The 26,919-nt window shown below is 44.6% G+C and overlaps 1 protein-coding gene across 1 annotated transcript in view; it reads right to left on the reverse strand.

The window, feature by feature from the left end:
• Positions 1 to 23,682, reverse strand: part of gabrb3 (gamma-aminobutyric acid type A receptor subunit beta3) — a 64,568-nt gene extending 40,886 nt beyond the window's left edge. Inside the window, exons 1-3 of the mRNA XM_063201514.1 lie at positions 23,603 to 23,682; positions 23,426 to 23,517; positions 23,246 to 23,313 (exon numbers count right to left, since the gene is read on the reverse strand). Coding sequence (XP_063057584.1) covers positions 23,246 to 23,313; positions 23,426 to 23,517; positions 23,603 to 23,682 — 240 coding nt within the window. The remainder of the gene's footprint in view (positions 1 to 23,245; positions 23,314 to 23,425; positions 23,518 to 23,602) is intronic.
• Positions 23,683 to 26,919: the final 3,237 nt, after the last annotated feature.

Consider the following 26,919-nt stretch of genomic DNA (forward strand, 5'->3'; position numbering starts at 1 on the left):
TCTCTCATTACATGGTGTTCTCCACGGCCATAAGTGTTCCACCTAATTAAAGTGCCCATGTTAGATCTGAGCTCGCCATTTGTCCATCCCCCCACACTCCATCTACCCTCAACAGTTTTTCCTCTTTTCAATCCAACAGGAGAATTGCATGACCAAAGTATACATAGTATCGCCCTTCTGTTTTTGGCATGCCTTAACACGGAAAGGGAGAACACCCTTACAGCAATTTAACTCCCTCTGCACATCGAGTACCCCGTGGAACATTACGGCAGACATTAAGAGTGGACAAGCGTTCTGCCGCTAAACCAAAAAGCTTCCTGCTAAAGCGCTGATTGTCATTACCGCTTCAATTGACTTCAAGACGCATGTTGATGAGAACATGCTGGGCTTTTACATTCAGCGGCAAGACAAGCAGGCTATGAAGTGCATCAGCTGTTATCTGGGATGTATAGGCCCCAAGTTGCTGACACACGGGAGATGTGTGTGTGTGTGTGTGTGTGTGTGTGTGTGTGTGTGTGTGTGTGTGTGTGTGTGTGTGTGTGTGTGTGTGTGTGTGTGTGTGTGTGTGTGTGTGTGTGTGTGTGTGTGTGTGTGTGTGTGTGTGTGTGTGTGTGTGTGGTGGTGGTGGAGATGTGGGGGGTGGGATGGTGGTGGAGGTGTGTGTGTGGTTGTGGTGGTGGTGGTGGTGGTGGTGTGTGTGTGTGTGTGTGTGGGGGGGGGGGTCATTACGGATTCAGTCATTCATTATTCAGCCCCACGTCGCTGCCGAGGAAAGAGGAAGAAGATTAAGTCATCAGGACCTAAATGCACTTAATCGACTCTGAAACCCACGTGTCCCCTTCCTCCTTTGCCGGATGATGACCGTGCGCATCTTAAAATGTTGCCTGTGTTTCATCTCTGCGGCGCCCTGGTGGTGATCTCTGGCTGTCTCGGTGAGAGGCATGTGATGGCATGTGTCTACATCCCAACAACCGCATTCTGGTGCTGCTTAGACAATGACGCCATTGAAACAAGGCTGTCTCTCCATAGGAGTGTGTGTAGTGCATGCCGTTACACCTACTGTACGCAACACTTTGTTATTTGCAAATAAAACTTCGCAACAATATTACTTTTAATACAGTGTGTCATTACAAGCTTTCTTTACAAATGCATTACAACTTGGTCATTGTCATTCTGGCAATTGCAAACTTAGAACAAGGGTCATGACTTACTTAACCCCTTTGCGCAGAGCCTATTATAACCTCACTGTCACCAAAATTGTAATGACCAACTCTCAATCTGTTAGTTAAGCCTTTCTGTAAAAACATAGCAAAGTTGCTATGGTGTAGTTGAGTGTTTTCAGCAACAACTGAATGGACCAGCCGCCGGGCCCATCTGAGGAAAGACATGTGAACATGAACCGACCAAGTATGTTAACCTAAACTGCTTGTGTGTTCTGCGTAAGATCCTATTTTATGGATGTGGTGTCATTTTGTGGTTTGGGTGAACGAGCGAGGGTGTTTGTTTCCCGTCATTGACTCTCCCACTGTGCCCACTCCTCCTTACGGCAAACATGCAACCAGTACACGCTGCAAACCAGCCGTGGCCTAGTGGTTAAGGAGATGGGCTTTGGATCAGAAGATTGCAAGTTCGAATCCCACCCTTACCACTCCCCACCACACGCCAAGGCTGAGCTGCCCTTGAGCAAGGCAGCTAACCCCACATTTCTCCAGGGACTGTAACCAATACCCTGTGCTTAAAATCAGTTGCTTTGGATTAAAAAAGGGTCAGCTAAGTGTAATGTAATGCAATGTAAACTGTCCACAGCCATGTGTATGGGAGATTCGCACAGGAGAGATAGAGGGAGGGGAAACCATACTAGAAATACTAGTCTTGGCAAAGCGCCCATTATTTCTCCGGACTTCAGAGGCAGAGGGGTTTCTCTTGTTTGCTTTTTTCCTCCTTGTTTTTTTCTCTCTCGCTCACACACACTCTTACTATCTCTGTGACGCATGCACGCACGCACGCACGCACGCACGCACGCACGCACGCACGCACGCACGCACGCACGCACGCACACGCACACACACGCACACACACGCACGAAGACACACACACACACACACACAATACAATTAAGCTAGAAAAACCAATAGTCTCCGCATTCTATTTCGAGCCGTTATGATGAGAGAGGGAATTCTGGGCACTGAGAGAGAGAGAGTGAGTGGAGAGGAGAAGAACTATGAAATAAAGGAGGAAGAGAGCGAGAGACAGATGGAGAAAAAAGAAAGGAAGAAAAACAGTTGGGAGGGGAAAGAGAATGAGGGGGGTAATGAGAAATGAGTAGGGGAAAACAGCAGAAGAGGAGAGTGGGTGTACAGTAGGAGGCAGAAAGAGAGAGAGAGAGAGAGAGAGAGAGAGAGAGAGAGAGAGAGAGAGAGAGAGAGAGAGAGAGAGAGAGAGAGAGAGAGAGAGAGAGAGAGAGAGAGAGCGAGAGAGATGGAGAGAGAGAGAGAGAGAGAGAGAGAGAGAGAGAGAGAGAGAGGAAGACAGAGGGCAAATAAAATGAGAGAAAGAGATACTCAGATAGGGGAGGGGGTTGTTTATTTGTCCTATCTCCTAACACCACAACAAAGGTCTGCTGTGAAACTCTTCCGGCTGACTGTTACAGGCAACACAGGGCCAAGGTGAGACAGTAGCACACTTTACAGAGCAGCCTTAGCACCTCTCACACCCTCTGACTTCCTGTCATCCTCCCCTCCCTGCCTCTCACTACTTTCCTTCTTCCTTCCTCTGTCATGTCTTTCCTTCCTTCCGTTGTTTGCTTCTTTCTTTCTTTCTTTCTTTCTTTCTTTCTTTCTTTCTTTCTTTCTTTCTTTCTTTCTTTCTTTCTTTCTTTCGTACACACACACACACACACACACACACACACACACACACACACACACACACACACACACACACACACACACACACACACACACACACACACACACACACACACACACACACACACACACACACACACACACACATACCTGTCATCAGCAGAAGTATGAATCTGAATCCACCTTGTTCATACAGTATGTCTGATTACTGTATGCAAAGCAGTGGTGTGGCAGAGGGGAGAGACATGGAGAGGCAAGTGTGATTGCTTGGACACGCTCAGGCCAGTTCCCCCCCGCCAAACTTCACTATAATTAAGTCCCTTACACCAAAGAGTGCCTCAATAATTCAAAAGGCCATCGGCGTCGCAGCCAGCCTTCCACACAAAAACTGCGGCACTGAAATATTTATTCAATTCCAGTTTAAACATACACACACACACACCCACACCCACACACAAATGCACGCAAGCACGCATGTACGCATGCACACACACACGCACACGCACACACACACGCACACACACACACACACACACACAGGCGCACATTTATTGGGATGTAAGAATGAAAGGGCGGCCCTGTCAGTGGGGAGAGCTGAGGGAATCCACCCTTGGTGTTTGAGAAATCACACACTGTTTTTCTTATCTGCCTGGTGTAAGCCTACCCGATTATCCCAGGATTCAAGGCAGGGATTCCCCCGCTCTCACATTCCCACCCACCCTCATGTCGCTTTCAGTTTCAACCCCCTACTATTAGCTTACCTTTCTCTCTCTCTCTTTCTCTCTCTTTTCTCAAAACCTCTCTCTCTCTATCTTCTCTTTTTTCTCAAAATCTCTCTTTCTGCCTTTCTCTCTCTCTCCCTCTATATCTTTCTCTCTCTCTGTCTCTCTCCCTCTCTCTCTCTCTCTCTCTCTCTCTTTTCTCAAAACCTCTCTCTCTCTATCTTCTCTTTTTTTCTCAAAATCTCTCTCTCTGCCTTTCTCTCTCTCTCCCTCTCTATCTGTCTCTCTCCATCTCTCTCTCTCTCTCTCTCTCTCTCTCTCTCTCTCTCTCTCTCTCTCTCTCTCTCTCTCTCTCTCTTCACCCACTTTCCTTCATCGCAGCCCTAATGTATGCCGCTTCACAAATGGGAGCTCCAAGCGAGCTAATAGAAAAGCATTATTCCCGTTTCTGGTGTGCCTGCAGAATGTCAGTGTAATTAATGTCCTTTAATCTGCGGTGCTCGCCGCCTAGAGAATAGCACAGCCAGTGGATTCCCCCCGCGGCTTTCATAAAAGTGGATACCCCCACCGCGTTTCATAAAATAGAGGGCTTCGGTGTTGCATTCGTTGGTGCTTGTTGTTATTAAAGGATGTGTTGTTGGTTCGGCAAAAGCATTACACTTGCTGACTACACCTACTACATTTGCTGACCATTTCAGACCCATACAGTACACGCCGCTGTTGGTGTGGACACATTCGACGTATTTACTGCGGCCCAGTCAAATAGGTTTAATTTAATTATTGCTACTATACATTGCACCTTGCAACCACACTTACAGAAATATAAAAATAAAACCTCTGAGCATAAATCAGGTCAGGTCAGACTAACAGCATGTCTCATACTACCTCAGTCAAAGCCAGGAAACATTTCCTGCAAGATTTTACACATGAGATCTTTTTTGCATCCTTCCAACCATCACCTATGAGTCAGACAATATACTATATCACACATCAGTGACTGTAGTTCAGGGTCCATATAATGACATGTATGTCAATAATGAGATGTGACATGAGATGTCAGCCACTCAGTAGGCATTGCAGAGCTGCATAAAGTAGATGTAGAAGTAAAAGAAAACTAAAAACCCTAGGTAGCTCGCCCTGCACGCTGTACAATGGAAATGGTAAATGGTGCAACAACTATCTACCATGTACAAGTGATTCTACCGGTACCTCTACATTATACACCTCTGCTCAGTAGGCAGAGAGGTCACTCAGCAACCAAAGAGTCGCTGATTCAATTCAGCTTCTAACTGGGTCAAAGTGTCCTTGGGCAAGACAATGAAGACCATACTGCCCCAGGTGTGCTGATCGACACCTTCCATGACAGGCATCCATCACAACCTACAGCATGGACGAATGAGAAGCATTCAGTGTAATGACTTTCCAGTTCACATGGATGCGCAACACAGTACATTTGCAGTTTTTAGATTCTTACGTTGGGGACACAAAACACTCGAATTTGGCCAATCGAAGCAAACTTCACCATTCATTCCCATCAGGGAAGCGAGGTGGGGCGAAGGTGATTGAACAGGGGCGAAGCGAAAATATTCGGCCAAGTTTAATATTATGCAAATGGGGAGCAAATTTCGCCAGCGGCTGGCAATCAAATCATCAATATAAATGTTTAAATCAGTTTGAGTCGCTGCTATGACCTGTTGACCATTGAGCTGTCAGAATGGAACACTACATTTTGCCTATATTCGCTTCACTCTATGCTATTCGCCTGCATGTGTCTGGCGTTAAGGCATGTTCAGGAGGACATAGAGTGCCAGTGTCCATTCCCACACTTAATCTTGAACCGGCTGGCATTTGTGATGCGAACCAAAAAACACTCGTTTTTTTCTGCTAACCATGATGCAATGTGGATGTCAGCAGGTTCATCCGGGTAACAAATGGACACATAAGTAAAAGTTCAGAGCCCAGTATGAGTGTGGGTGGTTTGCTGGTAAGCACTTTAGTTCCGATCATAACTGGTGCGGGAATCGGGCGCCGGCACAGTTCTGGCAAACAGTAATAGAGAGCTGAATTTAGTGTTCTTTCTTTAACACTACGGGACTTAATATGATAATAAATTAAGTTTACTACGTACAATTTTATTTCAAGGGAGGTATAGAGAGATTCATTTAACGCCACCAGCATTCCGTTTTTAGGTCGTAATCAATGTTTATTCTATCTGCAGTTACATTACCACAGACACATACGCTTTTCCGTCTCTGAAAACAAAAAACCAACAAACAAACAAGAAAAGGAATTCCATGGCAAACAGTGGGGGGCATCCCTCCTGCTCAGCTGTTTGGCAACAAAAGAGAGGCAGCGTTGCCGTACAGAGCGGTGCGTAACGGGAGAAGTGAAGCCGTATTGTTCTCACCTTACGTCAATAAATGAGGCCCGTAGGGAGACAGAGGACGTGTGTGGCGTCATCTCCTCTCTCGCGGTCTCTCTCTCACACACACACACACAGACACAAACATAAACACACACATATCTCTCTCTCTCTCTCTCTCTCTATGTCACACACACACACACACACACACGCACACACACATAAACACACAGGCTTTACCATGTGCCAGTCGAACATCATTTACGTCATCTTAACGGTGGGGCATCTGCTGGGGATACCAGAATAGAATTGGACAGCAGATCGCTGTGCGGCACAAAGGAACGGCTGGGGAACAGGGACAGCCCCCTCTGCAGCCAGCCTTTTATCTGTCGTCTTTAGCTGTGTGTGTGTGTGTGTGTGTGTGTGTGTGTGTGTGTGTGTGTGTGTGTGTGTGTGTGTGTGTGTGTGTGTGTGTGTGTGTGTGTGTGTGTGTGTGTGTGTGTGTGTGTGAGTGACGTGTGTGCGTGCATGCATGCGTGCGTGTGTGTGTATGTGTATGTGTGTGTGTGTGTGTGTGTGTGTGTGTGTGTGTGTGTGTGTGTGTGTGTGTGTGTGTGTGTGTGTGTGTGTGTGTGTGTGTGTGAGTGAGAGAGAGAGTGACGTGTGTGCCTCTGAGAGTGTGTGAGTGACGTGTGTGTGTGTGCAAGAGAGTGTGTGTGTGTGTGGGGTCCACTAGCCGTGTCTCCCTTCTCGTTCCACCTCCTACTTTCCCTCCAGTGTCCTGTTCCAGGTGTGTGCACATGCGCTCAGTGCTCAAGTGCTGTGGCTGCTCTGCTCTGTCGTTCCAGTGGTGTACAGATTAGCCTCCCCCCCTCCCTCCCTCCCCAATCTGGAGATGGCTCTAGCTGCGGGTGTCAAGACTGGAGCGTGTCTGTGCATACCTCTGCCTCTGCTAGTGCCGGTCTGGTCGGCCTCCTCTGTGCTAACGACGACGACAACAGTGCTTCACAGCTGAACGGTTGTACAACACGGCTTGGTTTTGAGTGTTTGGTGTGGTTTTGCACTAAACCGTGACGTGAACCATAATAGGAAACTGCTTGTATGCAGACTGCACCCACAGATCTAACAAATCACATCCATTCACCTGTGCACATGTGCCCGTGCACAAAACACCAACACAAACACACAAACACACACGCGGACACAAACACACACACACGCACGCACATACACACACACACACGCACGCACGTGCACGCACGCACGCACGCACACACACACACACACACACACACACACACACACACACACACACACACACACACACACACACACACACACACACACACACACACACACACACACACACACACACACACACACACCTGCAGTCAACCTGGCTCCAGCCTCCTGCACTGTTCACTAACTGGCTGAGTGACTTCCTGGCTAACAGCAGTGTCACTCTCTCACAGGGCCAGTGGAGCAGGCAAATAGAACACTGCCTGCCACCACGGAGGAGAGGAGGAGGGGAGGAGAAGAGGGGAGGAGAGAGGAGCAGAAAGGAGGGGAGCAGAGAGTTGGGCAGGAGAGAGGAGGGCAGGAGAGAGGAGGGCAGGAGAGGTGCGTAAAAGAGGGGAAGAGAGAGGAGAGGTGCAAATCAGATGGGAAGAGATAGGAGCAGAGAGGAGGAGAGGAGAGGAAAGGAGCAGAGAAGAGGGGAAGAGAGAGGAGCAGAGAGTAGGAGGGGAGGAGAGAGGAGGGGTTAGAGAGGTGCAGAGAAGAGGGGAAAGGAGGATGGAAAAGGAGCAGAGAAGAGGGGAAGCCTTACCATCACAGAGGAGAGGAGCAGAGAAAAAAGGAAGAGAGCAGCGCAGCGCAGTGAGTAAGAGAGGAGCAGAGAATAGGGGAAGAGGAAGGGGGAGAGAAGAGTAGCGGAGTAGAGAGGGGAGAGGGTGAGAATAGAGACGAGGGAAGGTGAAGACAGCAGATGAGGAAAGAAGAGAAAGAAAGAGTGGATGAGAAGAGAGAGGGGAGGGAAGAAGATATGAGATGAGATGAGAGATAAGAGAGGAGAGTAGATTAGTGGAGAAGAGAGGAGGGGTAGAGGAAGGAAAAGCAAAGAAAGAATGTGGAGAAGGGAGAGAGATGGAGAAGATGGAACTGGTGAGAAGATGGAGAGGAAGGAGGAGAGGAAGAGGGAAGCAGATGTGGTGATGTCCAAGTGCTAATGGAGCCCATATGCATCTTCTCTCCTTTCTCTCATTCTCTCATTCTCTCTCTCTCTCTCTCTCCATCTGTCGTTCTTCTCCCTACCTCTGCCATTTCCTCTCACACCATGTGTCCATCTGACTACCTTTCATTCTCACTTTCCTCCCTCAAATTTGTCTGTCCTTCTATTTTTTCTATGAATGTGTGTCTCGTTGTTTACCACTCTTTGATTTGCCCTTATGTCCACACATATACAACGTACTCCCATCCCCTCACCCCCTAAAACAATTAAAGCAATTATCATTTTTATTGCACTGTAACTTAAACCTGGTTCTCACGCGATGGTTGTTACCACGAAGTTTAACGAAGATGCACGAAGGGTCCGCGCGAGAGCCAGGCTACTGTAACTTAACATCTCTTTTCTTTTCATCTTGCAACCCACCCCTACCCCCATTTCACCCTGAGGTGTCTTGTCTGGTACAGCTGACAGTCAGCTCCCTTGTGGTGTGTGTGATTGTCAACATGTACAGTAATGCTTAAATGCACAGCTCCTTCTTCTCACCGTAATACTTTCCTGAGGGCATGCTACATGCTAGCTTACGTCAGATTATGTCACACAGCTGTCTACAAGCTTTTCATTTTTGTCAATGAGGAGTCATGCATGTGTTTTTTGCATATCCTTTTGTCTCTGCCTGAGGCTAAGTCTATGAGGCTACATGTGCAGAGACAGAGAGAGAGAGAGAGAGAGAGAGAGAGAGAGAGAGAGAGAGAGAGAGAGAGAGAGAGAGAGAGAGAGAGAGAGAGAGAGAGAGAGAGAGAGAAAGAGAGAGAGAGAGAGAGGACATGTCAGCTTGTGTCCATTATGTCAGCCAGCCTTGGAGGAGCCTCGATTCTCAAGTCCCTAATTTCCTTCACGGTCTCCACAGGATCCAGCCTTGACATGGCAGAGCGTTCAGCCATCACTTCCTCTGCACACTCACAACACCTCCCATATCTGGCTCTTCCCTCGAGACTTCCTCTTGCTCCCCACAAAGACACAGTCACACAACGGCACATATTTACACTCCGGGAGCGGTAATAAGCACTTATCAAACATCAGGTTAAGGGGGGATCCTGTGTGCCGAAATACCCACTGATTGAACAATTACAGGGAGCTCACCCCACTATCAAAGCTAAAAATAAAACAGGGCCGAGCAAACAAAGGCATAAATATATTAATAAATCCCCCCCATCTCCTTGACAACATGCTCTCGGCTGCAGCACGCCCCCTCACGCAGGCAGGAATGGCTCGGGGGCTGACGTGTCTTTGCGTGTGACTGGCGATTTCAGGGTGCTGCGTGGTGGCGACACCCCCATTTGTTTTCTCCCTCTTTCCTTTCTTTCTCTCCTCGATCTGCTTTTCTCTCACATCCTCCCCCTCTTTCTGCCACTCCCATGACAAGCCTCCCACGACTACGCCATCCTGTCTGTCAAGATGGCGTAATAAATAAACAACAAAGTTTTGTTTTAAGTCTGACAACAGTCGCAGGCAATGCTAAGCATCACACGACACAGGCATCATCACGATGACTTAACGCATTAATGAATGGATGTGGCCGCCCCCTCTCTCTCTCTAGGGCAGTCTGGGGTTTTTATACCAGAAGGGCAAAAGCAGAAACAGACTGTGTACAAGGTCAGCATTTGCTGTCCCACTTGATACATTTAGGAAACACACCTGTTTACCTACAGTCTGTGCTGCTCACCACTCATATATTAATGAAAGATATGTTTTTTTCAGTTTTCATTGTATGTAGCAGGACCACATACAGAAAGCTACATCTCTTGCAACATCTCAGTAAAATAGTCAGTTTAACATTATCTAGAGTGTATTTGGTCCCAGGGTACTCTCCAACTGTTGAATTAGCACTGTATTTTTACTGTGCACCTGCGATAGTTAGTTGTGTGTTGTTTTCCTTCGGTCGATGTGCTTAAATCTTCGCCAAACGTTCAAAAACTCCACTGCACTACTCCCCTATGACCTCATCTCATATCAGGGCTGAGCTGGGACCAAATATCGACCCGGGTATTTGAGGGGCTGGCATATACCAGACACTCCACCAACCCCCTCAGTCCACTGACTATATTGAAGATGAACTAATGCACTGCTCCAAATTGTTGGCTGGTCTTTAAGGGGGAAAAAATAAAAACATCTCCCCCTGAGGAGTGTCGGCCCAACGGGAAAATGCCCTGTGTGCCAGATTATCAGTCCAGACTTTACCTCACGTCCTCATTAGCTAGTTAAGTGTTGCCACCGTCTTCAGACATAAAGGAACTGATGATGGTTCCCAAGGCAACAGCCGAGATCTCACCTCCAAGTGTAACACAATGCTGTTACACCACGTAATTGCGTTAGCCTATCAGTGTGGACAATCACATGTGAATCCTTCATTTTTGACAGCTGGCTGGTTACATGGGCAATGTTATGAACTGGATGTGCAGTAGAGGACCTTTTTTGTGCTTATGACACCAGCATCATCATGATGAAGATTGTATGTGCCTCATGACATCATGGCTGTAAATCCAGCCATATCTGTTGTATGGGTTAAGAGCCTGAAATGTTAGGTGTGGACTTCTTCATGCATATGACACTTGTTCATTCTGTCCTTTCATCCAACACCTGGCTTATAAATTAATCAATAACTTACTAAATTAATTACTCGAATACATTTTAGAATATAGTATTCTTTGGACTGCCTTGAGTGTTTTCTTTTTGGATCGTCGTTCAGCTATTGTCTCTTTAGATTTTCCGTTAGCTTTTGTTGTGAGACTAATAGCAAACAAAAAATGAAATCTCTGAGTGAAATCTCAAGTGCCTCGCTACTTGAAGTCCACTTTCAATGGGAAAACAAAACACAGAAAAAAAACAGCAATCAGGCAGAAATCAATTTGTTTCAGCTGCACGGTCCTCTGGTGACTTCCTGAAGGGAAATGGCTGCTGGTCCAATGTGAAGCGAACAAGAGCAGGGGAGAGAGAGAGAGAGAGAGAGAGAGAGAGAGAGAGAGAGAGAGAGAGAGAGAGAGAGAGAGAGAGAGAGAGAGAGAGAGATAAAGAAAGAAAGAAAGAAAGAAAGAAAGAAAGAAAGAAAGAGAGACAAGAAGAAATACATAAATAAATAAATAAATACTGTAAAGAAAGAAAGAAAGAAAGAAAGAAAGAAAGAAAGAAAGAAAGAAAAGGAAAGGAGGGAAAAGGGGGGGTGCAGCATGCCATATCCGTCAGATCTATCAATGCCAGAGCATCTGTAGCTCCACGTTGGCACATGGCTCTTACAAACTACCTCGTTGTCTCACATCACAAGCAACAAACACATCCTGCTTAATCCTCGCTAATAGCCAGAGAAAGACAGAAGACCAAGATAGCACCAAAAATAACTCTGAAGGAAAAAATGAAAGATTACAAAAACAACAGAATGACTTAGCACTTTTATAATTTTTAAGTATTCTCTCCTTTCATCTTGATTACTCACTTGGCAACCAAAAAACACATCCTGCTTATTCCTCACTAATAGCTTGTGAAAGACGGGGAGATCAAGACAGAGCTAAAAGAATAATTGAAGAAAAAAATGAAACACTACAAAAAAATAACAGAATAACTATGAAGGATAGTGAGCACCACTGTAATAGTTTTTAAGTATTCTCTCCTCACATCTCGATTACTTTAAGAAATGATAATTAGCTCTCCGAGGCTCAGCCCAGATGTGCCTCCTGAGAGCCCTGCCACATATTATGGCCATGTCCTTTCATTAGCAGCACAGCACGACGCCAAGTTTTCACTATCACGCTTCCGTGATATACAGTATTTACTTTAATATGAGCTCTTCAATTAGCTTTATGACGACAGTGAATCAAATCAGCTGCGATTCGAAGAAAGAGCTTCGCATATTTATGCACAAGTCGAGGGAGTGTGATGGCTGCTGACTGTGTTACAAGCTGCCGATCCATCCGCTGGGCTATGAATTCTGGGATTTATTGGGAATGTGGGAATGTTTGGCATTAAACAGCTAGTGCCAGCATGTGTCAATCCCATTTTAATATTTCATAAGAAAACCTTTTTTCCTCTCGCTGTGGCCTGTATTTATTATTAGGTTAAATGACACATGAAAATTGGCCTGTCGAAAGCATGTGGTAAACATGCTCTACAAAGTCCCACATAAGCAAAGTTCATAGTCCTGACTTTTTCTGCAAGCATCCAGCACAATCGAATGGTGTCTACTGGTCCTGAGGCTCCAAGGATTTATGGAAAATAATTTACCTCTTAATGGCATTTTTTGACAGTGTAATTTAGCAAGGCTTTAGCCAGCAGTGCTGCATGGTCAATGGGACCCCTCTGATATGGATTCAAAGTAATTCATTTAACAAAGACGCTGTGTTCTATTGAGGATAAAACAACACATGCTGCACACACAACCATTTTCAACCCCCTTTACGTCTTCTTTTGACATACTACTGGTGCCTCTTGTGTGTTGTGGCTGTGGTCCAATAATGAGCAATGGTAGACCAACTCCTGAGGCAAAACATATTTTTGGCCTCTAGGCGGAATGGTCTAGTTTAGTAACAGGCTAATCACGCCAAAGTGAGTACCTTACCAAAGAAAAGAAATGAATTTGGAAGTCTACAAATTCTGAAACTGCTTCTTCATGGCAGAGTTTCCTCACCCCCATTGCACTCCCACCCCCGATGACTCATGGCCTCCAGTCAGTATAGTTTGGACAAGCTAGAGGAGCGAGCAGAGTGTTACTATAACCCTGTGTAGCCTACTGTGTGTGACTCAGATCGATACGTCTGCAGGATGTTATGAATTCAACCTCACTTCCAGGCCATTTCCCCCAGTCCCTGGTGGAGGGTCAAAACGAGGGCCTGCCTGGCTGGGAAGACTTGTGTCATCAGTGGACAGGAAAAAAGAATAGCCTTCCCTGCAAAAGTACAAGTACAAGTACAGTACAATTACCAATGAATGCAGTGGATATGTTTCAAGCACAGCTACCAGAGGCCACTAATAACAACCCACACCTCCAATTACATATTAATTAAGTGTTCAATTGTTTGATGGATGTTCTCAATAATTTCTATCTATTCGTATTTGCAACACTGCAAAGTCAAATTACTCTGACAGTGGAATCAAAAGTCAGTGGAAAATACTTCAGGTGGCCAGTCATTTCAACTGTACAGCTCAATTTCAACTCTCAGCTACAATATTTACACAATGTTGAATTGAATAAACTCTGAACATGTTACACCAACCGAAGACTAAAATTAACATTATCTTGAAGGGAACCACAACATAATTCATATATACTCTTTAAGAGTTATATTAACATGTTTTTAGTGTGTCCATCATTTCACCTCACCTTCTTTTCCTGCAAAATCCTTTCTGGCTATTTGTGTCAAGAGATTACACCCATCTGTGTGGGGTGATGTATACATGAGAAAGTATTTGACAAAGGTCAGGCCGTTCCGACTGACTTCACATGAGTGAAAACACTAGCTGTGAAGACCCAACAGGTGTCACAACAAATCACAGCAAGGAGCCGGCACCACCCCATCAAAACAGTGTTTTGTCCACCCTGCCATCCACCCGCAGGCACAAGCACACGCACAAACACCCACACCCACACCCACACCCACACCCACACTCACACACGTACACGGATACACAGAGAAAGCCAGAGGAGAATTGAATGAAATAAGTCTGGTCATCCTATAACAATTTAACGTGTTAAAAAGCACCGTAATTCACAGCTGAGGAGTGCTTTTGTGTGTGGGCGCTCATGCTTTCTGGCACTCATTATCCTCCAATTTCCATTAGGCCACACAGCGTGCATTTCAAGTCCGTCTGAAGAGTAGTGAGAGGGGATATGCATCCGGCACTCATCCTTTACCCAGCCCTGCCTGGAGGCAGCAGCAACTGTACAGCTACTGTACAGTGAACGCACAGTCGACATGACTACAACTGTCCCAGTTGTCAAGATTACTGCAACGTTGAAAGGCAGAGCCCCGCAAAGTGTGAAAGAGTTAAGGCACACTTAATTTCTTCTAACTTTGGAACATTGAAATGTTTAATGTTTGAATGATCTAAGAGGAGTAGCAATAAAGCAGCCAGGTCATTCTGGATAACACGTATTAGTAGTAGGGAATTAAATAGCTGGAAATTAAAGGGACAGTTTGGTCAATTTCAACATGCATTTGTAATGCTCACACTACCCTGGACTTGTCAGTGCCTGAGATTTTATTTTCTTCTTCTTCAGCCGTTTCCGAGATCCTGGTCATTGTAATGGGGGCAGCTCTTTGTTTACATTTCAAAAAAACATTTTTATTTATTCCCAAAAACATCCAAAAGGTTATAAAACATCAGCAGACAACTAGCAAACAGCAGTACCTTTTGGGAAAATATTAAGAGTTGGCCTATGTTTCATTTTTTAAAAATGTAAACAAACGCTGCCCCCATTAGAATTGCTCATATCTCGGAAAGGGCTGAGCCGAAAAATGTGGCATCACCAGGTACTGACAAGTCAAGGGTAGCGTGAGCAATACAACTGCATGTTGAAATTGACCAAACTGTCCCTTTAAGGAGTACAGCCAGAGCAGTAATAGCATATTAAAATGTTATGGGATTCTACTGATGCTTGCAGAGTGCTCACGGTTTCCAGTATGGTTTTGCATAATACAACTATCTCTCAAGAGTTTTGACAAGATAAGCCTAAAAAACAGTGCATTATCCAAAAATAAGACAGTGCTAAATCGCATCAATTGACCACAAAACACTAAATCTTTAACACATGGTCATAACACATGGTAGAGAATACTGTGGCATACTGGCCAAATACACCCAACACCAGGGAAGGCAATACCTGGAAAATTGCCCAATGCAGCTCAAGTTCAAATCCAGTCTGCCATTACCCATCCCTATCCCATTGCTCTCTCTCTCTTTCTCTCTCTCTCTCTCTCTCTCTCTCTCTCTCTCTCTCTCTTTCTCTCTCTCTCTCTCTCTCCGCCATTAATTTCCCCATCATCTCTTCTCAAAAGCCCAAAACATATGCAAGACATATACTTCCGAACACATTGTCCAGCTGCTCGCACCATCTTTATTTCCGTTTGGATGCCATTTAAACAACAGCACCTGAACGTCAGTAGAGCATATGGATAAAGCATGCGTTTGGCATCCCCAGAGTTTGCTTCATTAACACTCGAGTTATTCAGTTGGATGCTCGCTCAGGATTTCATCATTAGGGTTATTTATTCATTCTTAGGCCAACAATTACTTAGGAATAAGTTACTCCTCAGAAGCACCACTTAATTATGTTAGCAATACTGATGCTAGTGCTGGGCAATGTGAAAAAACAAACATATATCACGATATGAATGACTTTATATCACAATAACAATATACTGTATGTCAAGATATACCACAATTATGCATTGTGCATCGTTGTGCCGTTTCTTTATAATGAATCTTTTTATCCTTCTGGTAACACTTTCTATGAAGCCCATATCTATAGCGCATTATGAGCGCATTTATAACAAATTATAATGCACATTATAATTACTTACAACGCGTTACGACTACACCGATGATGTTTCATGATGCTTTATGTTAACAGTAATGAACAACCATGAATCTAGCTTATAATACTTTATAAATCCAAGGGTATTATGAGTGCTCATGATTGGATATAAACTACAGGCTGCCTGATGGGGCTTAGAGTACATTATGATGCATTATAGATGTGCATTATAGAGTGTATTATAGATGCATCCATATGAACTTCACTTTACATAGAGCACACATTGACGACTTATGATCTCACATGAAACATTATAGCATTGTATGAGCCCTTATGACAGTTTATCATCCAGGTCTGTGCATAGAGGGGTATAGGTACATATAATGTACTATAAGCCCCATCAGGCAGCCTGTAGTTTATAGCCAGTCATGAGCACTCATGACACCCTTGGATTTATAAAGCATTATAAGCTAGATTCATAGTTATTCATAACTGTCAATATAAAGCATCATGAAGCATTATGAGTGTAGTCATAATACGTTGTAAGTAATTATAATGTGCGTTATAATTTCTTATAAATGCGCTTATAATGTTGGCTTTAAGTAAAGTGTTACCATTCTTCTTTTTACAGTTAGGCTACTTCAAAACTTTGACCGTGACAACACAAAATGGTATGAAGATATATCAAATTGTGTATTAGCTGTAATAATGGATAAAATTAGCTTATCACGATAGAAACAATAGAGGAGGAAGGGTACGATAGACAATTTTTAAAATCACAATAACGATATATATCGTCATATAGCCCAGTCTTGATACTATGATAGTAATACAGTCACTGTTACAGTGCACTTACCTCATTAGGTACTGCTGAAACTAGTGCCATAACAGATAATGGTAACATCGTTACCTACTAACCTTCTAGTGTTGTACGTAGGCTACATCAAGAATTTGAATGAATAACAAAAATATGTGACGGAAGTACGGGTACATGTTTTTACATGTTATTCTTGTGTGTTATTACACATGTTGCTACACTGTACTTATTGTGGTAAGTACACTGCAACAGTGACCCCACTAAAATAAAGAAAGTCTTCCCCAAAATACATAGCATAGGTATTCTCAATACATGGCACCCAGTGCTCTCTACCAACTGTCCCTTCCATCTTTACAAAACGGGCTGGCAAACAGTTCCTACTTTACTCTGAGCCATGGACGTCTTTGGCTGCCACATGTGCTGTGCTTTTTTTTTGGTCTTCATCACCACTGACTTGTAACAATGCAGGCCATTCCGGTAGCTATGAGAGCTCGCTGGCACTTGACAAAGCGCTGGTTCTTGCCAACCAGCCAGGCAGGCAGGCAGGCAGGCAGGAAGTCACTACTGTCATATCTGTCTAATGAGACCCAACTACCATGCTGCTTCTGAGCTCTGTGTGTGGGTACATCCACCACTACCACCACCACCTTCAAGCCTTCCTGCGTGTACCATTGCCATGACAGCGAGGCTATTTATACACAAGGAAGTGCAGGGGATTGCCTCAAACCAGCCTCTGGGGGCATTAGCAAGATGCCACATTTGTAGTCACTAAAAACAACACAAAGATGAATGAATGGATGAATGAATGAATGAATGAATGAATGAATAATATACAAAAACCGTGGGAGAGACAAAATCAGCATTCCTCCATGGTCACACCTTCCTCTGAAACGTGCATGGTCATTATTATGGATACAGCTAATTACTGTAGTACGTGTGCAGACCTGTTTTGTTTAAACAGAATAATTACAAGTCAAGACAAATGTAGCTATTTAACTGCACTAAAGCAGAGTCTTCTTTTATTTTGGTGGAGGTGAGAAACAAACCAACGTTAACAATCCAAGAGGCACTTCCACTGTTTCCTATCCTATCACTATAACTACTATGTACAGTATGTAGACATGTCGCAGCCCTTTTCCTTGCGTCACGGTTCCAACTTTAAGTGGTCCGGTGTACAGTACATCCAGGAATGCTGAAGCGACACTTCTCCAAGCCTTTCTGGAGCTTTTTGCAGTTCCACAAAGCTGAGAACGTGCAAACGAACTTGTGCGTTTGGACACATTAAAAGCAGCAGGGACTGGATCCAGCTCCCATACTACCCCCACGTCACCCCGAATACAGCCCTCTAAACTGTTTTTTTTTTTTTTTTTTTTAAAGCTTTGTGAAAGCGCTGCAGAAAAGTGAGGGGGGACAATCAAGTGGAAATGTTAAAGAACAAATACCTTTTAAAACCAACCAGGGACCGGATGCCAGGCTGAATAATTGAAATTTTTAGAGCCTTTTGTGCACACAAGTTCAATTACGTGCACCGGTGCTGAGTGCCCCAGAAGCCTTTTATTCAAATGAAACACAACAGCTTCGCTTTATGTGTTGCACCCTAAAGCTTTTTTTTGTGTGTGGAGGGGTTGTCCATAAAAGTCCAGCATGACAGCCATCAACAGTTTAGTGCATAATAAAAATCACAATGTCATACAGTATGTTCATGCCCATGTCAAATCCCTCGCGCATGCTCACAAAGCACTTCCTTTTCTTTTAAGGACTAAGGTGCTTAGAGGCGCAAGACCTTCCATACCCTCTACCTACTGTATATGTCTCTCATGGCCACCCGCAAATGAACTCCTCAGCTTAAGTCAAACAAGGACATCCCGGGAGCTGTCTGAATGTGGTTACTTTTCGCATAAAACATTCATTTACTTCATCAGAATAAAGTCTGTGTTCCTCTTGCATTTTTAAAGGTGAAAAAAAAACATTGGGCATGTTCCTGTGGCCTTTCATAAACATAACACCACATTTCCAACACCAGACAAGACTCAACCGGGAACTTCAGTGCTAAAGCCTGGGGGTGCTGACACACAAACCAGCCTGTTAGCTTACAATGTGGAAACAAGACTGAAGAAAGAACAACAACGAAATAACGGAGAATAGAATAACGGAATAATACAATAAAATGTTCTTTTAAAATGATTTTGAAAGCGGGCATATTCTTACATTACTAGTCACAGAAGTACAAAGTAGTAGCTGTAGCAGTAGTAGTAGTAGGAGGAGGAGGAGTAGGTAGCAGTAGTAGTTATAGTGTAGTCGTAGTTGTACTACAGGGGAAACCACTTTGACTCAATTCAACTTTTACCTGCGGTTCACTTATTGGATCGGGAGTTAATTGATTCAGCCCTCTGTCGTGCTCCTTGTCGAGTAGAGCTAAGCTAAGCTAGATAGCTCTGTCTGGGTGGCACTTACGTTTCCTCCTGTATGATGCTGACCACTCTATTTCTGTCCCTAGGGCGAACACTAATCTGCCTCTTGCATTGCCAATATCGCACCCCATAGTAGGTAAGCCTGGCATGAAGGGTGGTGATGGGGTAGTACTGAATGTGCACGCTCTCTCTCTCTCTCTCTCTCTCTCTCTCTCTCTCTCTCTCTCTCTCTTTCTATTTTTCTCTCTCTCTCTCTCTTTTTCTCTCTCTCACACACACACACACACACACACACACACACACACACACACACACACACACACACACACACACACACACACACACACACACACACACACACTTTCTCTCTTGATTTCCTTCTGTTACTCTTTCTCTCTCTCTCTGTCTTGGTCTAGTTTCTGTCTTTCCTGCTCTACCAAGGGGTATAAGGACCACTGTGGCTAATCTTACCAACAGTACGGGGACTCCTCCAATAATCCTAATTTGGCTCTCTAAACAGAGATAATCCCCTGCCGAAAAAAGACAGCAGTGGTGAGTCAGTTGACCACCTTGGATCCTATCAGACGTCCACTTTTACCCATGTGTGTAGGCGTTTAAATGGGATTAAAGGACAATGTTGACACACTGACAAAAAAAAGTTCATTGGATTCCATGTGAGCGATTGGGGTATCGGAGTGCGGCTTTCATTACAAAATCATTGATATTTGATTCTTTTTGGTCCAACTAACATTCACCAGAGGGGACTTAATAATTAATACACCTGAAATCATGTCTGTGTGACTGTGGTTTAAAAAATTCATGCGGCTTACTCTGATCAATACATCAATTTTATACAACAGAAGAAAAAAAATCTGGATAAGAACAATGAGATTTCCAACCAAGTGTTGCAACCAGTGATTGAATATAAGAGCACACTTATATTAAGTCATGGGTTGTGTGACCGAGGTGTTCCCGGGCAGTCCGTCTCCCCCTCGGGGTCTCGAACTTACCACCTCGTCAACGCATCGGTTCGGGTATAGGAGTCACAGCACGATACCGCTGAGCAAAAGGACCAGTCCGATAGCCCAACGCTACCGATACTGTAGGAGGCTTCGGGAGGGAGGTTTACTAACATTCCACGCCACACTATGCAAGTTGGCCTCTATTACAGTTGCAACCAGGGGGGCAGGATTTGTCTGGTTAGCTTCGCCGATTAGCAAGGCACTTCCTCGTTTGCCTTTTTCACAAATTTCCGACCCCACTTATGATGGGTGGGTGTGCGAGTTTAGTGTTGGGCACACAGACCTTTACATGGTTGGGCACCTCCATGCATCCAATGCCCGCCTTCCATATAGCTTTCTGGTCAACCGTAAGTCAGTCAGTAACGTGGCTGAGTAAACTGTCGGCGGAAATAACTCCATTTTGGAAGCTGAAAAAATCGTTACATTTTGGCTGAATTCACTAGCCTAGCATTTCCCATTGAACTGACTGGAGGCGGGACTTATTCACTCTCTCCAGTTCTTATACTACCTCCATGTACAGGGAGAGAGGAGTGCTGCGTTAGCTTCAGGACCATGGACAGCGGCATGGGTACAATGTGGCTACAATGGCCCAGGCTTCTTCATCAGGTCCTTCATGTTGTGGCGCTCTCATGGTGAATTAACATGCAAACAGTCAAAGTGTACTCTAAGTGTTGTATTCTGTCCAGAAATCACACAAGAATATTCATATTGACAGGGCATGCCTGAGGGGAAAGAGAGATGTGGTGCGATCAGATGACCAAGGGCTGGATCCCTGTAGTCTGTGGTTGCCTCAAATAGCTGCGATGATGAACAAACAGCTTTGTCTTTCTTCCGCATATTATCTGTAAAATCTTTTATCTATCTTATTTATTTGATGTTAATCGTCAATTAAGTGTAGCAGTAAGAGTCTCTGGCACCAATTCGTCTATCAGAAAGTCTTTCCTGCTTTAAATCCAAGATTACCCTGACTTACCCTTCTACACTGCGCTTCCTTCTCTGACCTCAGGCTGACTTTGAGCCACTTTTAATGGCTGTATCCACTTCCTGCCACAGTTACTGCACTTGATCAGTCTGTCCAATGCATGCGAAATACGGAGGACAGTCCAGGACATTTCTCCAAGACCATGATCATATTCACAACTCCCCCCTCTCTCGCGGTTCTCTCTCAAACTGTACCTGCATAACTTTTTTTCAAACTCTCAGAATATTTTATTACTCTGTAACAAACCATAGCCTATTCCTTTCCCGAAAGCTTGCTGCTTAAACAACTTGACTGTTAGAGCTCCAGGCAGTTATTGCAAAACTTGCTAACGCCCTCCCTCTGACATCTTTTTCAGTTTAAGGAGAACAGGAGGTATGTATACTTTGCCTAAAATCTTTCAGGTTTTTTTTTTTAATCCCTTAGCGCAGAGCCTATGTTATAACCTCACTGTCACGCTATGTAGTTGAGTATTTTCAGCAAATAGTGAATAGGCCCGCCGGCGACCCCATCTGCAGTAAGAGGCTACACAGACCTTCTCTGAAACACTTGTTTCAATGGAGAGCATACATTGCTGATGATTAACAGCCCTGGCACTCTTGCAATAACAATGTCAAACATGGACCAGCACTATTCTTATTCTCCTAAAAACGGCACACTACAGTTCAGGTGTTGAGTTCTTGCAAAATTTGCTATGCGTCATTCTGTCATCCATGGGCCACATGTGTGTGTGTCCTAAATGGGAGTGTACAGGGGTGGAGGTGGGGGGGCTTGGGGGATATGGTAATGGTCAGGGAGGTGGGGGCTGGTCAGGGTTGGCTTTGGCCATCCATCACTATGTGATGCTACCCAGGTGAAGGGGGTGCCCTGCCCTGTGCGGTGCCCCATCTGTTGGGTGCAGTGTCCATTAGCTACAGTATTGCAAACACCGCCAGCCAGCCAGCCAGCCAGCCAGCGGTCTCATGTGTTGTGACAGAGGACGCCCGGTAGGCGTGATTATCTTCCCAGGATGCCAGGTGTGCTCCCGCGACAAAGAGACACTAACAATAATCAAAGAAACTGGACCTGAAGATAGGCCTAATAAAAGGTGTGCCACCACACAACACAACACAACTCTGGCACCCCTTGTGATCGACATCTGCACATGGACGGATAAAGTAGAGTGGTTTAAATGTGACATTATTAAAAACTGTATATTATTAAACATATACAAATACTTAAGAAGAGTAAATATATGGACATCCCACCTCACTGAGGCCAGGAGGAGGACAAAGACATATCTATCGACAGAGAGAGGAGAAGTCTTCTACAACCACACAAATAGACATTTGCTATGTCATGTCACCTGTGGCCCCCTGGTCCCCCCCCCCCCTCTGTGTTCACTGGCGTGGCGCTCCTGGGAGACATCCACAATAAATTCTTGTCCAGGTGACATAAATGGCTGTTCCTACCAGAGAACGTGGCAGCCAGCGCCCTGTCCAGTCAGCAAGCAACCTCACATTTCAGAATTAAGATGGATGGTGGCACTTGAGTGTGTGTGTGTGTGTGTGTGTGTGTGTGTGTGTGTGTGTGTGTGTGTGTGTGTGTGTGTGTGTGTGTGTGTGTGTGTGTGTGTGTGTGTGTGTGTGTGTGTGTGTGTGTGTATGCGCGTATGCATGCAAGTCCGTCCTGAGGTAGGTCATTCTGCTAAGCTAAGGTCTTGACCTCATACCTATTTAGACATGTACTGTATAGTTCTGCTGAGGAGTCGGTTTGCCACCTGCAAAACCCAACCAAGCAGAAATATTGACCACATGAAAATGGTTCTTCAGCGGTTTTGCCACAAAATCACATGACAGAAAGAAATCTGACTAAAATCGCATATTTCTCCCATTAATCAAGCTGTATTGTGTTGTCATAGAAATCAGTGCTCATTCATTCTGAAAATCACAAAAAAATATACACTGGATGTTTATTTTGATGCTTATTTCCAAATGACTATCTAAATACCAGTGTCTATAGACAGAAATCTCACACTTCAAAAATACTTGGTGACTTCTCGACCGAAATAATCAAGCTAACAAAAAGGTGACAAGTACACCGCAGGGCCAATAGCAGCTGTCAATCATGTTGTTTTTCCTCCCAGTGCACACCAGCTGAGGAAAACGATGATGAGGTGTTCCGCGGAACAGCCCGTTATTCATGAGATGACACCAACGCATCAGTTGGTTGGTTCACAAATGGGTCCTTCAACAATGTCTAACTCTAACAGGCATAAGAGCAGATGGGTAGTATGAGTAATCAACAACACCCCCAAGGAGGTGGAGGTAGACTCACCATATTGACTTCGGAGACCATGTCTATACTCGCCACGTCTATACTCATTCCAACTGCCACAGGCGCTCCTACAACACACAACACAAGTGTATCGTCATTTAACAAGATTACATGCCAACATTTGTAGGAGTTCCATAAAGTAATTACAATAAAACACAACACGCCAGGGGCTACACATACCTCCAAAGTCTGGACGAAGGCGAATGTCGTATCCTTTGAGGAGTTTATCCACCGTTTCTTTCACAAAAGACATATTCCCGGGCTCGTTTGCGCTGAAAAGGAGGAGAAAAAAAGATTACTCTAATTTCTTCGCAACACCAAGACCTTCCACGCGCACCGGTTTAGCATATTACTCACCTCTGTGCACAGCACACCAGTGCCACAATAACCGGTACAGAGAGAACACCAAACAGCTTTCGTGTCTTTAATCCAAACATTCCTTATTTTTCCTCAAAGGAATCCAGTGGCAAAAACTGAGATTGTTAGGGTTCCCTAACATACACCAACGGGTCGTTACAGGTTATTCCATTAGGAGTCCTTTGCTAAGAAGTCGTTGTAGACTCCTGTAACGGCTGGGTACAAGGGATTCTGCAGCAATCCGCGTTTTCGTTTACTCTTGGGGAGGCACACTGTTACTTGGAGGCGCATTTGGTAAAGACCATGCATTTCGTTTAAGACATTAACGGCGGGAGGACTTAAAGGAGAGTCAGTGTTAGCTTTTACGCCACATAACCATCCTTGAAATGTTCGCGTCCGCTGTTCCACGACTTCCAGCCGTGCGCTTCTTCCCCAACTCTGACTGGCTTCAAGCTCAAGGTCTTGTTTTGGTCTTGAATCCGCATGTAAGACATGGACAGCTGTGACAGAAGACGCACGTAGGCTACGGACCGTGTGGAACGACTCTTCTCCGTTTTCAAGTGTCCATGCCCATGGCCATGCTATCTTAAATGTGATCATTAGCTTCACTGGATTAAGGTGTGTGCAAGTTTTAAAACAGTCTTCTGGCTGACACTACCAGGCTAATGCGCTCAAGTCACGCTGTGATGACTTTCGCTGTTGTAATGCCAGGGATTTCTTTATACTCTACAACCTCGAGTTCACGTGATATGAAGGCGGCAAGACGTGTGGAAGTATTTTTTGTTGCTATTATGGAGTGATAGTTTCAACGACCGTATTAACCGAATGCCAAGATAAAACATTTGTTTAACTTGTGGGTGGAATGGATTCTTAAAATCTAATGTAGCTAATCCATACATCAACAGCCTACCTATTTGTTGCATTTTCTGGCACAGCGGAGTGCTGTTTAAAACAGTGTTTCCCAACCTTTTTTGTCTTGTGTACCTCCTAAGCATTTTCATTGTGCCATGAGTACCCCCTGAGTCAAGTCTTATATCGCTTTCTCTATTCCAATGTAACTAAGCTCCATGTATTTGTTAAAATTATATTTTTCCAAGTACCCCCTGCAATGTGCTCGCGTACCCCTAGTGGTACACGTACCCCTGGTTGGGAAACACTGGTTTAAAATGATGCAAAATGCAGTAGTTTCAGACAAATTAGTGCAACTAAGAAAGAACATTCACGGGCCAATCAGCCTAGAACCATTTTCTCTTCCACTGTCTGAACGTATAATTTCAAGAAGTTCCGTAAACGTCGGCTTACAATAGACTACACCTGCTTAAATAGATAACCCCCTTTTTAAACATATATATTTAAATTATTACAACTGCTTAATCTCAAGGCTATTCAGTGTCAGAAGAAACCCAACACAAGAAAATCTCTACTTATCTGGGCTGAGTTTTCAACAAAAAAAAAAAAAAGCTGTTAAGTAGGCTAGTATAGGCCTACTTAAGTATGGGACAGTGTATCAGAAATAGTTTATACAGCATCATTTGAAGTTAATGCATACACTATTTTACCTCGCACATACACTTTGTGTAATACTTTTGTTTGCATGTGCGAAGAATTATTGAACATAGACATATTGTATAGGGAGGCTAAAGTACTACTTAAAGGTTTTTTGGGAAATGCAGATATAACAAGATATAATAACATTTATGGAGATATAACATTCATGCTAACTGCCTTATCTAGAAAGCTCATTTGACAGTGTGAACCTCCTCAATGGCTACCCTTTACTGTACACAACTCTCTCTCTCTCTCTCTCTCTCTCTCTCTCTCTCTCTCTCTCTCTCTCTCTCTCTTCTCTCTCTCTCTCTCTCTCTCTCTCTCTCTCTCTCTCTCACACACACACACACACACACACACACACACACACACACACACACACACACACACACACACACACACACACACACACACACACGCACACACATACGAGCCATCTAATAACGGCTAAACAGATCCCAGCGGCGCACAGGGAGAGAGAACTGTACGGCTCCCCTAATGACGCCTTTCTTGATGAAAGCAATCTGAAGTATTACATGTCCTCCTCACCTCCTCCACCACCCATCTCTGGATATTAAGCCCTTTAAAGTAGGCCTCCAGACAATCTCCTAATCCATAATCAGATTCACTCAGCGCACCCTGACAGGCGGACGGATGGAGATTAGGCTTTGGTTGAAATGGCTGATCCCAAGTCTTGAAAAAAACTTATCACGGGTGCTAATAAAACAATCTTGTTAAGTTTGGCAATCGTGATTGTTTAATGAAGGTCTTTGGGTGGGCGAGCCCCCATTGCAGGCACTATGTGTGTGTGTGGGGGGGGGGTACTTGTATTTTGGAGGGGTGGGTGGTGTTATGTGGGGGGCATATGAGGGTGTATAGGGGGGCCCAGACCAGCCGTGGTTTAGGAGAGAGGCCACCTGAAGCCATATTCTTCCTCCATTAGTTGGCTGGATGGCGTTGGATGCGGACAGTTTCTCGCCTTAATGGGTTTAGAGCCAGACTCCGGATGGATCGCTGTGTGGCTCAGGTTCCCGACACAGCGATAGAGAGTAATTTGAAAGATGTGAGCAGGCGCGCAATTGCATGTGGGGAGGTTGCAGAGAGCATCCTCTTTCTCTCTCTCCATCTCTCTACACCTCTCTCTCTCTCTCTCTCTCTCTCTCTCTCTCTCTCTCTAGAGAGAGAGAGAGAGAGACTCACACAGGGAGTAAAAAGCTTTCTGGAAATGTCATTACACAGATAAGTTCCTTTCTATTGAAAAAAGTATATCCATTTCAACAGCAGGGCCATGCTCTTGTGAGGAACTCCAGGTGAGATGCTTGATTGGAAAAGCAATCAACAAATGTAAGACTAAAGGCATCTCTGAGAGCTGTACACACCGAATGTGCTATAGTGAGATGCGAATGAAGGAACTTATATTCATTCAAGTTTTACCTTCAAACTGAATTGCATTTTTGTATCCAAGACATCAGATTAGTTTGTGGAAGTATGTAATTTCATTTGAATTGATTTCGGCACAGGAAACTGGTTGAAAAGGCTGTGAGCCAATGCTTCCAACGAGCCTTTCATCCACCACAGCATGGAGTTGTACTGGTGCATTACCGTAAGGTCTAGTCCATGGCTTTACCTGCAGGCACTTTTTTGGCAATGTCTATTACTACTAGGGCAGTCATGGGTAAGCGGTTAGGGCGTCAGACTTGTAGCCCAAAGGTTGCCGGTTCGACTCCCGACTCGCCAGGTTGGTGGGGGGAGTAATTAACCAACCAGTG

Source organism: Engraulis encrasicolus, chromosome 6 (genome assembly GCF_034702125.1).
Source record: "Engraulis encrasicolus isolate BLACKSEA-1 chromosome 6, IST_EnEncr_1.0, whole genome shotgun sequence".
Classification (NCBI taxonomy): domain Eukaryota; kingdom Metazoa; phylum Chordata; class Actinopteri; order Clupeiformes; family Engraulidae; genus Engraulis; species Engraulis encrasicolus.